This window comes from Cucurbita moschata, unplaced genomic scaffold, assembly GCF_002738365.1.
Source record: "Cucurbita moschata cultivar Rifu unplaced genomic scaffold, Cmos_1.0 Cmo_Scf00006, whole genome shotgun sequence".
NCBI lineage: Eukaryota > Viridiplantae > Streptophyta > Magnoliopsida > Cucurbitales > Cucurbitaceae > Cucurbita > Cucurbita moschata.
Window position 1 is genome coordinate 1,428,728 of NW_019268522.1, and position 11,374 is coordinate 1,440,101.

Here is an 11,374-nt window from a genome sequence, read left to right on the forward strand (position 1 = left end):
TGGATTGAAGTAATATATAGAGAGAGATGGACGAGGAGAGTTTGAAAATTTCAAAAAATGTGGAAAATGATTTTATTTTTTAATTATAAAATTTTAATTAAAAAAATACTGGATGTATATTATAAGGAGATTCATTGATGCCTTAAATGAGTTAGTTTTAGCTTCTTTGTCTTCTCCTCTTATTTATATATAATATTATATAATATAAAGTATAAATTGGACAAAGATTTTAGGTCGGTTTTCTAGAATGTAACATAAAATCTTATCGTCATCTTGTTTAAACGGTCAGAGTAATGGACGGGAATAATACAATCAAAACCCATTTAATTCAGGGGCTGAGATGACTCACCTCGAACGAAGTGGAAAATCACAATGAATGAGAGAGGGAGCGGTGGAAGATTTTTCTCCATCAACTAAATAGGGACGGGGATAAGGATTACATTCTCAGCCCCCGACCCCGACCCTGTTCCGATTTCTTTCCCTCCCCGCTCCACTTATACGTGGAACACTCTAAAATACTATTCAAATTTAAATTTTTTAAAAATTAGGTTGAACTTATATTTTATTTTTTTCTTATAAAATATTTTTGGATTTATTAACATGTTTTATATTTTAAAATAGAAATTATCCAATATTTAAAAATTATAACAAAAAGGGGAAATCCTCGCCCCGAATCCAATCCGGGAATGATCATGGGTTTATAAATGAGGAATACTAACTCCATTGATACGAGGCCTTTTAGGGGAAACCCAAAGCAAAGCCAGCATCCTTATGCTCAAAGGGGACAATATCATACCATTGTGGAGAGTCGTGTTCGTCTACAATATCATACCATTGTGGAGAGTCGTGTTCGTCTAACATGCTCAACCCTACTTCGACTATCTTACGCAGAGCAGAATTAGGTTTTTTTTCCGTGTTCGGCCCGTAAATAAATAAGTGAAAGGTAAGTACAAGAAAATAGGTGAATAGCACGAAAATTGGGGTAAAAAAATAATAATAAAATAAGGTTACTAGAAAATTCAAAGGAATTTGGTTTTATTAATTTTTTTTTAATGTGTGATGCTTCAATATTCAACAATAAGGCTATAAAATAAAATTATTAAGAGATTTAATTGCCATTTGGTCAATAATTGAGGCCTTTAATTATTAATTCCAACTAAACTAGAAGCTTCCAACATCCTTAGGCCTTAAACAACTTATTTAAATTTTAATTATTTATTGTTATATAAAATATAATTTTAGATTAGACCCTAATCTCACGTCGAAAAACGACCATAAGTGACCTGTTTTAGCCTTTTTTGTTTTAAAACGTGTTATAGAACTATGTTTAGAGTGTGAAAGAGCGTAAGTGCTACCCTCACGTTGAATGCGTTCTAGACTCTTGCTTGTCTCTAATAGCCGGTTAAGTTTTTTTTTGTCCTTCTCTTGTTTTACTATGTCAAGATGTAAGGTGTCGGTGTACGTTTAATGTGTGGGAGAAGGCAAGTGTGACCCTCACGTTAATTGCGTCTTTGGTTCTTGCTCGTGTCTAGTAGCTGATCGAGTTTTTTCGTCCCTCTCCCGTTTTACTATGTCAAGATGTTAGGTGTTGGTGTACATTCAGTATGTGGAAGAGGGTAAATGTGGCCCTCACGTTAAGTGCGTCCCTGACTCTTGCTCATCTCTAGTAGCTGATCGAGCTTCTTCGTTCCTCTCCCGTTTTACTATGCCAAGATGTAAGGTGCCAACGTATGTTATGTGTGTGGAACAAGGCAAATGTAGCCCTCACATTGAGAACGTCCCTGACTCTTACTCGTCTCTAGTAACCAATCCAATTTCTTCGTCCTTCTCCCATTTTCCTATGCCAAGATGTAAAGTACCAGAGTACGTTCAATGTGTGGAAGAAGGCAAGTGTGACCCTCACGTTAAGTGCGTCCCTAACTCTTGCTCGTCTCTAGTAGCCAATCGAGTTTTTTCATCCCTCTACCATTTTACTATGTCAAGATGTAAGGTGTCGGTGTACGTTCAATATGTGGAAGAAGGCAAATGCAACTCTCACATTGAGAACGTCCATGACTCTTGCTCGTCTCTAGTAACCAACCAAGTTTCTTTGTCCCTCTCCCGTTTTACTATGCCAAGATGTAAGGTGTCGGTGTACATTTAGTATGTGGAAGAGGGCATGTGCGGCCCTCACGTTAAGTGCGTCCCTGAATCTTGCGCATCTCTAGTAGCCAACGGAGTTTCTTCGTCCCTCTCCCGTTTTACTATACCAAGATGTAAGGTGTCAACGTACGTTCTGTGTGTGGAACAAGACAAATGCAATCCTCACATTGAGAACGTCTCTGACTCTTACTCGTCTCTAGTAACCAACTGAGTTTCTTCGTCTCTCTTCCATTTTACCATGCCAAGATGTAAGGTGTCGGTGGTGATGATCACCTCGAAGTATGCACGGAAGCCCTCAGATTGCGATCGGAGAAAAGCGGACATGAAGATGCCAAGGGTACAATATGAAAGGTATCTTCCCATCAAACCATCATGATAGTGGCCAAATGGCTCACCCATAGGAAAAACAAAATCTGCAGGCCATAAACAAAGTGGACAAAAGACACAAGAACACAAAAACAAATCAAAAGAACAAAAAAATCAGATCAAAAGGAGAAAAATTTTGCTTTTAGAAGTCAACACTTCCAAGAAATCATTTATAAAAATGGAAAGAAAATAACTTTCTAGCTTGCCAAACACAAAAAATCCCCACACCCATATGAATTTGATCATCAAAATTTAAACTTTTTGAAATCTATTCAATAACCCATTTCTTTGTTTCTTGTTCTAAAGAAGCTCGGGTTTTATTTTTTTAAACTAAGATGAGGAAGGCCGGAAAATGGGTAGTGAATTTTCTTGTCGGGCAAAAGGAAAAGATTCAAAAGAAGAACAAGAAGAAACTCGTCGGTTCTTCTAGTTCTTCTTCCTTTTCCGACTCTGAAAATTTGAAGCTCAGATTGAGTTTTAGAAAGACATCTTCAACTAATAGTCGTCTTCTTTTAACTCATAAGCTTTCTAAATCAGTTGATTCCATTGATACCATTGACGTTTTCAAGCCGGGAGCCATGAAGAAGAAACCACCGTCAAGCGTTCAAAATGCAGCTGCTACGACAATCCAATCCGCATATCGGTCCTATTTGGTAACGGGTTTTTGTTCCTTTGATCTTTAGATAGATATTTCGATAAAACGTCGACTACGGCGTGTTCAATTCTTGTGATCTGCTTATGTTAGGCAAGGAAAGCATTGTATGCTTTAAGGGCACTGGTTAAGATACAAGCCCTTGTGAGAGGCTATCTTGTGAGGAAACAAACAGCTACTACCCTAAAGAGCCTGCAAGCTCTTATGGCAATCCAAGTTCGAGCTCGGGCAAATCGAATCCAGCTGCTCGAGGAGGAGGACAAGCTTCTCGAACGGAGACGACATGAACATCTCCCTAACACCAATCTCGAGAAAGTATATAAAGTAAACTTCATTGTTTATTTCATAGCAGTTCTTTCACTTCGTAACTTTTTTGCTTTCCTTTAGGAGATGCTAAACATGAATCTCGACGAAACTCGGAGATCATATAAGAGCAAAAGTGGCTATATAAGTCGTTCTCAAGTTGAACAGATAAAGAACGGACCAAATGCTTGTTCTTGTCGACGAAATCTTTCGATCCCCACAAGACAACATCAGCACAAAAACCACTCCATCTCCATAGAACCAAACATTTCCGAGTACTATGTTTTAATGTCAAAACCAACCGCTAATAGAACATTATGTTCCATGGATCCGCCAAGGCATTCAGACTTCGTGCCTGATGAGTATCCCTGCTATCCAAATTATATGGCCAAGACAGAGTCCTCGAGGGCAAAACTTCGGTCGCAAAGTGAACCAAGACAGCGACCCGGCTCGAGCGCCTGGCCGAAGTGCAAGCAAGCAGAAAGTGCTTTACAAAACATGAAACATAATGGTTATGAAAGTCACAGCCACGCCTGGTTCATGAAGCTTTATCAGTTAACAAAATCGTCCAAGAACAGTGATGGCGATTCAACGAGCAGCAAATTTAGTTGCCCTGACGAACCACGTCAACATTAAAAGAACAGCCATTGAAACCGAGACCATCTTAGCCATCTAAACTGTTGTAAATTTACATTCCTACAACAGAACTGCTGCATATCATCTACTACTACCGACGAGTTAAAACTAAGAATCACGAATAACCGCTACTCGTTACGTCGTCTATCGAACTAAAAGAATTATAATCTACAGTGACGAGATATTCTTATCGTCTTCCCGGAATCTGCCTAGGTGTCAAATATACCTTGAGAAAATGTAACGACTCTAGATCATACACTTAAAAATTCTAACGTAGTTACGAGAGCGGTTTACGTTTCCTGCTTGACGGTGTTTTCTTTGAAGCTCTTACTCAACCAGATAGCAGTTTCCCTTGGGGAGACCTTTCCAGGTCCGAATGGCTTCAGTAACACTCCGAGCTCTTCGTACCTCTCTTGCTGCAGCAATCGGGCACTAAACTCGAGCAGACCTTCCAAAGCCTCGGCTCTCTGTTGTAATGATGAAGTATCAAAATGGCGTCGTCGTAAATCTGATGAAGTATGGCTCGATGCTCCTGCGGTTGCATTCTGATCCGAGGAATCACTTCTAGCTTCTCGGTCGTCTTGAAATAAGCTGCATTGTATACCCTGCCATGCGCCGGTGTATCCAGGAGTTGAACGAACCTTATCACAAACTTGGATTGTACATTTATCTTTGGTAATCGAACAATCAATGTGCTGTACCGAGCCGGTTGATCCATGCATGGATGGCAGTGAAGCTCGACGAACAGGAAGAAAGGTATCATCGTATGATGCTAAAGGGAATTCTGCAATCCTGTCGATTCGCGGAGAATTCACCGACACGTCTGGAGAGTTCATATGATGAAGAATACCAACATTCGGTCTACAAGGGCTTTGATCAGTGATAGCTTTCGTATGCAACGGAAATGATGCCCGACGAACATGAGATTTAGTAGTAGATGAAACCGGTAGCTGTAGTAAACAAAGATAACGTCTCAGTTCGTATCGAAAAAGCTAGACTATCCAGACTTTAAAGATCAACTTCTACTCACCAACTTTTTATTGTTCTTCAATGGTTCATCCCATTTTCTCGGAGTGGCATAAGCTTTCGATAGAAGCCGTGAAGTTTTCGAGTTAGCTGCAGACTTCGAAGGTGTCTTGTGAACCCCTACTCCGCCACGAGTGGCACCAGTAGACGGTTTGTAACTTGGGTAGTTTTGTGTATCGTGTATATCCTGTGTTGAGCTGAGAGAATCGTATTCTATTACAGAAACGCTTGGATTTAAAGCTCGATCGTTGGTTAACGAATGTCGTTTATTGGGCAAGAGCTCTGAGAACCTCGTCTTCTTCATATAATTAGGTGGTTCAGGCCAGAGTGCTGGTAACGTATTGCGTCTCGGATTATTCCGTTTGAGATGAATCTGAACAATATAAGGCTGCAAGTGAGGATGGCCAAGTAGCTCCCCAGCCTGCCAAACAAAATGTACGTCAGTCGCTAAAACAAAACATATCGAATCACCCGAGCCCACTGCTAACAGATATTGTTCTCTTTGGGCTTTCCCTTTCGGGGTTCCCCTTAAGGATTTTAAAACGCGTCTGCTAGGGAGAGGTTTCGACACCCTTATAAAGAATGTTTCGTTAGACTATCGGGTGGTTTTCTTTTGTTTATATTAGAGTAGAGTATGAGAGGAGGGTACACGTACACTCGGCCGAAGTTCCGGGTTTTTGCGTAGCATGCTTTTAACGAGACCTCGACTACAAATCAAAGAAGAAAGCGATTAGATCAGCAATAGTGCAGATAAAACTAAGTGGCAAAAGAGGAGGGAAACTTACAATGCACCAGAGTATTTTGTTGGAAGAGGAGCCACTATGGACTTGTTAATTTTGTTGATAAGTGCTTGCATATCCTGCCCAAAAGAAAGTCCGAATTAGAGAAAGCGCCAAACCGAGAACACTCGTCGACACTAAAAGCATCGTGAGATCCCGAGAACGAGTGCCAGCGAGGATGCTGGCCCCCAAGGGGGTGGATTGCGTGATCTCACATCGGTTGGAGAGGGGAACGTGGAAACCTCTACCTAGTAGACGCGTTTTAAAAACCTTGAGGGAAGCTCGAAAGGGAAAGCCCAAAGAGGACAATATCTACTAGCGGTGGGCTTGGGTCGTTCTTCGAAAGAAAAGTTACCTATTTTCAATATCGTACTTAAAATGAATGTGTTGTGTGATGCGGAAAAAGAACAAGGACTAGAAAGCAAAAAAGAAAATGATCTTGGAGAGGGAAGTGATTGGATTTAGGAATCGAGACCGCTAATATATGTTTACACGTTCTCCGTGGGGTCGTGGGGGGCATTTTTTTATCCTAGTGTTCACTCGGCGTTACCAATTTGTAACAGCCCAAGTCCACCGTTAGCAGATATTGTCCTCTTTGAGCTTTCCCTTTCGGGTTTCCCATCAAGGTTTTTAAAACGCGCCTGCTAGAGAGAGGTTTCCACACGCTTATAACGAATGCTTCGTTCCCCTATCCAACCGATGTGGGATCTCACAATCCACCCCCTTGAGGGCCAGCGTCCTCACTAGCACACATTGCCCAAAGCACACATTGCCCAAAGCCCGGCTCTAATACCATTTGTAACAGCCCGAGCTGACCACTAGCAGATATTGTCCTCTTTGAGCTTTCTCTTTTGGGTTTCCCCTCAAGGTTTTGAAAACGTGTCTGCTAGGAACAGGTTTCCGCACCCTTATAGGAATGTTTCGTACCCCTCTCCAACCGATGCAGGATCGATGAGTGGTCTTAGTTGATATACATGAAGATACCCCCCCCTCCCCCCACGTCCTCGACTCGAACCACTAGGTAGAAACCTCAATAATTTAAATCCTTTCAAGCCGAGAACAAATGGCGTTCGAAACTTACAAATGCTTTAAACGCAGGCTTTAGAGAAGTCATCTCGTATATACAGCATCCTGACAAACAGATACAAAACAGAATAATTTTCAGTCGATACGCCAAATAAGGTTCACGGTCAAGTCGAGTTCAGCCATTCCTACCTAAAGACCAAATATCCGACTTCGAACCATAAGGTATATCAGCAAGAAGTTCTGGACACATATAACTCGGAGTTCCTACGACCTGTATTATCAAGCCAAGCGTTTTAAAGAACATTAGTAAGATATCAAACATCTCTTCCTTTTTGCCTTGCCTCGAGGGCTTACGGGTCCGTGGGCACAGTTGAACAAGACTCGTATTCAGATACAAAATTGATACTAGTAATTGAACACAAGTTTACGATTCAAATTACACACCGAGGAGGCAAGATCATCCGATGTCAACATTTTGGCTAGTCCGAAGTCACCTGTTCCACAAATGTGAATTCTTATCAATAGTACGCTCAATCGACAATTTTCCTTATATTGGTTGGAACGGAGAAAGATTTCACGTACCAAGGCGTATATCTCGATCTTTAGTCAAAAATATATTCGAACACTGTACAGATCACACGATACAGATAGTTAGGAAAACGCTTGCCATTGTTTGCATTGACTAACTATGATTCATATGCAAGTAATCAAGCGCCTTGGTATATTCGAACACTGTAAAGATGAACGTATATCGAACCTTAACATCCCGATGAAGGATATGATTCATATGCAAGTAATCGAGCGCCATCAAAAGTTGAACTAACCACTTGCAGAGCTTCTGCAAACGGAAACGAGAGATGAATAAGCAGTACTAAACAAACCCGAAAGACATTTTCAATGAAATTTCGACGATTCTTGTAGCAACGAAACGAAGAACACGAGAACCTCTTCGGGGAAGTGAACACTGTTAGCCTTCTTTATCGCGTCGGCCCTGTAAAATTCGAATAAGTGTATGCTACATAGATAAGGAACACATAGACATTGAGCTGGAAGAATACTTACATGTCCCCTCCTTCACAATAACCGATAATAATGCACACGTAGCAACCCTGTCGACAAAGAAATAACAGACCGAACTTAAACCATAACGTTATAACGATGAGCCGAAGAAATCAAATGGTAAGAAAGAACGGTTTAAGAATAAGAGGAGGCATTTAGTTAACCATTTGTCATCGATGTCGTAAAACCGTGTGTTTAAGAGTAGATAGCAATACTAAGCAACAATAGCTCGATTTACCTTCTCGACCCAAGAATCTTTGTACTCCACGATAAAAGGATTCCGTAATCTAGAAATGAGCTCCATCTACAAGAAAATGGAGAAGATATTAGTTTAGTATAGACCGCAATTTTGTTAACGTAACCCCTAGTGCGATCAAAATCACGGGGACGGTTGAAGAGAATCTAAATGTAACAGTCCAACCCCACCGCTAGCAGATATTGTCCTCTTTAAGCTTTCCCTCCCGAACTTCCCTCAAGGTTTTAAAACGCGTCTACTATGGAGAGGGTCTAGCCCTACTCCAACCAGTGTCTCGCACCAGTTAACATTTATAACAGCTCAAACCTACCACTAGTAGATATTGTCCATTTTAGCCCGTTACACATTGCTCTCAGCCTCACGGTTATAAAAACGCATCTCCTAGGGAGAGGTTTCCGCACCCTTATAAGTTATGAAGCACACCGAGACAGTTGAAGAGAATCTAAACGTAACATCCCAAGCCCACCGCTAGCAAATATTGTCCTCTTCGGGCTTTCCCTTCCGAACTTCCCTCAAGGTTTTAAAACACGTCTACTATGGAGAAGGTCTAGCCCTACTCCGACAAGTGTCTTGCACCAGTCACCATTTATAACCGCCCAAACCCACCACTAGCATATCTTGTCCGTTTTAGCCCATTATGCATCACTCTCAGTCTCACGGTTTTAAAACGCGTCTACTAGGGAGAGGTTTTCACACCCTTACAAAGAATGTTTCGTTTCCATCTCCAACCGACGTGGGATCTCACACTAAACAAGTCATAAAGCACAACAATACTATCACACACTCGAACAGTTATTACAGTAGTAAGACGAGAATCTAAACAAGTTATGCAGCACGTCGAGTCAATTATCATAGTCAACAAGAATCGAAACAAGTTCTAAAGTACACCGAAACAGCATAACGATCCAACAACAAATCTAGACAATGTTATTAAAGCTAAAGAAAAATGTCAAAGCAAAAAAACACAAACCTCCTGGTGTGCAGATCTACGGGACCGATCGGTCTGACGAGCGAGACGAATCTTTTTCAACACATACCTTAACATACAAAGATCAAAACAATCAAAACCAAACCAAACCAATGCACCTAAAACACTATGTTTTCACAAATTTAATGTTTTAAAGCAGAGATGAACAAGAACAAGAACAAGAACAATATCAAACATGAACAACAATGCTTACTTCTTCTTTTCATGTTTATGTCTGACAAGAAGAGCAGAACCAAAGGATCCCTTCCCTATTTGCTCCAGAACTTCATATTGCTCCATTTGAACAGACTAATGATACCCTTTTTCTGAGTACACAAAAGAAAAGGTATCATTTCAAAGGGGAAAAAGCTGGGAAACAGAGATATTATCCAAGAAACCACATTGAATCATAAGGATCCCACTCTATTTCTCCTACCATTACAGCTTGTTCTTAGCTTCAAACAAAAATAAAAGATACCCATCAACCAAATTTACAAGATTCACCCATTTCATTAAGAACACTGCAAAATCTCACAAACCCACAAAGAAGAACACTGCCCATTTCATGAAGAACACTGCAAAATCTTAAAAACCCACAAAGAACATTGTTCATTTCAATAAGAACACTGCAAAATCTTACAAACCCACAAAGAAGAACACTGCCCATTTCAATAAGAACACTGCAAAATCTTAAAAACCCAGAAAGAACACTGCCCATTTCAAGAAGAACACTGCAAAATCTGAAAAACCCACAAAGAACACTGTCCATTTCAATAAGAACACTGCAAAATCTTAAGAACCCACAAAGAAGAACAGTGCAAAATGTTCAGTTCATCACAAAAAAAACCCCAAAAAGATCGAATGCAGCAAAGAAAAAAGGGAAAGAGAGAGGCACCTGAAAGTGGAAGTAGAAATGTGGATCCAAGCAAATGTAGAAGAAGAAGAAGAAGAAGAAGAAGAAGAAAACAGGGTTAGGAGAGGTAGCTACAGAGGAGACAAGGAACGACACCGTTTTCGAAGCAAAAGGAAGACAAAGAGAAGCTGAAGGGGAAGGGGAAGAAGATAGTGAAGGGCTTTCTCCATTGTTGGAAACTTCAGCAGTAACCCCAAATGAAACAAAGAAGACACTAGAAGACAAAATCCTGGAGAGAGAACCAAAATGGGAGTGTTTTAGAGAGAGAAGAAGGGGAGAATACTGTATGAATCTAAAGCAAAAGTATTTAATGGGTTTACTTGGAATTCTTGAGAGGTGGGAATGATGGGTCAAAGTGAAAGAGAAATGGAAGAAAAGGGGGCTTAGAGAGGAGAGATTTTGGGGGATGGTGGGTCAAATCTCAAATAATGTGGTTTGTGAGAGCAAACCAAATCATGGAATAGACTTAGAGAAAGCAGGTGAGAGAGGTGGGAGGTAGAGCTCATGGGGTGAGGATGAATCAATCAATACCCTTGTGGAAAGAGACTATGAAAGTGGCCATTTTGGAGACACCAAAGAGGAGTAGGAGCTTCTACTCCACTCGTGATTGTGTTTAATACCTCATCTTTATGAACTTGGGCATAGTTCAACCAATTAATGTAACTGTTCAAGCTCATTTTTAGTAGTATTGTACTTTTTAGGCTTACAGTTTAAAAATGGGTCTGCTGCTGTGGAGAGGTTTCCACATCTTTATAAAAGATGTTTCATTCTTCTTCCTAACTGATGTGAGATCCCAACTCTATTGGGGAAAAGAACGAAGCATCTTTTATAAGGGTGTGGAAACCTCTTCCTAGTATATGCGTTACAAAACCCTGACGGAAGTCCAAAGAGAACAATATCTGTTAGTGGTGGGTTTTGGGCGTTACAAATGGTATTAGAGTCATATACGGGGTGGTGTGATAAGGAGAAGGCTGAGCCCCAAAGGGGGTGGACACGAGGCAGTGTGTCAATAAGAACGTTTGGGTCCAAAGGGGGTGGATTGGGGGTCCCATATCGATTGGAGAAGGGAACGAGTGTCAATGAGGACGCTGGGACACGAAATGGGGTGGATTGTGAGATCCCACATCGGTTTGAGAGGAAAACGAAACATCGTTTATAAAGGTGTAGAAATAAACTTGAGGGGATGCCTAAAAAGAAAAGCCCAAATAAAACAATATCGGCTAAGGGTAGATTTAACGGGCTGAAACAA

At 40.8% G+C, this 11,374-nt stretch overlaps 2 protein-coding genes across 2 annotated transcripts; one reads left to right on the forward strand and one right to left on the reverse strand.

Moving 5' to 3' along the window:
• Nucleotides 1–2,818: 2,818 nt before the first annotated feature.
• On the forward strand, nt 2,819–4,125 carry LOC111444008 (protein IQ-DOMAIN 14-like). The gene is made up of 3 exons (XM_023081904.1): nt 2,819–3,161; nt 3,254–3,475; nt 3,548–4,125. Exons 1-3 carry the CDS (start codon nt 2,844–2,846, stop codon nt 4,097–4,099), a joined length of 1,092 nt encoding a protein of 363 aa, XP_022937672.1. The 5' UTR covers nt 2,819–2,843; the 3' UTR covers nt 4,100–4,125.
• On the reverse strand, nt 4,037–10,606 carry LOC111444003 (serine/threonine-protein kinase Nek3-like). The gene is made up of 15 exons (XM_023081899.1): nt 10,108–10,606; nt 9,427–9,538; nt 9,216–9,282; nt 8,228–8,293; nt 7,993–8,039; nt 7,876–7,921; nt 7,688–7,768; nt 7,513–7,555; nt 7,375–7,424; nt 7,120–7,201; nt 6,986–7,035; nt 5,911–5,984; nt 5,781–5,832; nt 5,130–5,546; nt 4,037–5,049 (listed from the first exon to the last, which is right to left on the reverse strand). Exons 2-15 carry the CDS (start codon nt 9,510–9,512, stop codon nt 4,390–4,392), a joined length of 1,821 nt encoding a protein of 606 aa, XP_022937667.1. The 5' UTR covers nt 9,513–9,538; nt 10,108–10,606; the 3' UTR covers nt 4,037–4,389.
• Between the last annotated feature and the right edge of the window lie 768 nt (nt 10,607–11,374).

Bases quoted from the DNA above. Each gene is read 5' to 3' on its own strand.
- LOC111444008 (XM_023081904.1), top strand. From the start codon at position 2,844: ATGAGGAAGGCCGGAAAATGGGTAGTGAATTTTCTTGTCGGGCAAAAG. The intron at 3,162-3,253 runs GTAACGGGTTTT...TGCTTATGTTAG, and splicing joins CCGCATATCGGTCCTATTTG to GCAAGGAAAGCATTGTATGC. The intron at 3,476-3,547 runs GTATATAAAGTA...GCTTTCCTTTAG, and splicing joins CTAACACCAATCTCGAGAAA to GAGATGCTAAACATGAATCT.
- LOC111444003 (XM_023081899.1), bottom strand. From the start codon at position 9,512: ATGGAGCAATATGAAGTTCTGGAGCAAATAGGGAAGGGATCCTTTGGT. The intron at 8,040-8,227 runs GTAAATCGAGCT...CTTTGTCGACAG, and splicing joins AAGATTCTTGGGTCGAGAAG to GGTTGCTACGTGTGCATTAT. The intron at 7,425-7,512 runs GTACGTGAAATC...TTTGTGGAACAG, and splicing joins AGATCGAGATATACGCCTTG to GTGACTTCGGACTAGCCAAA.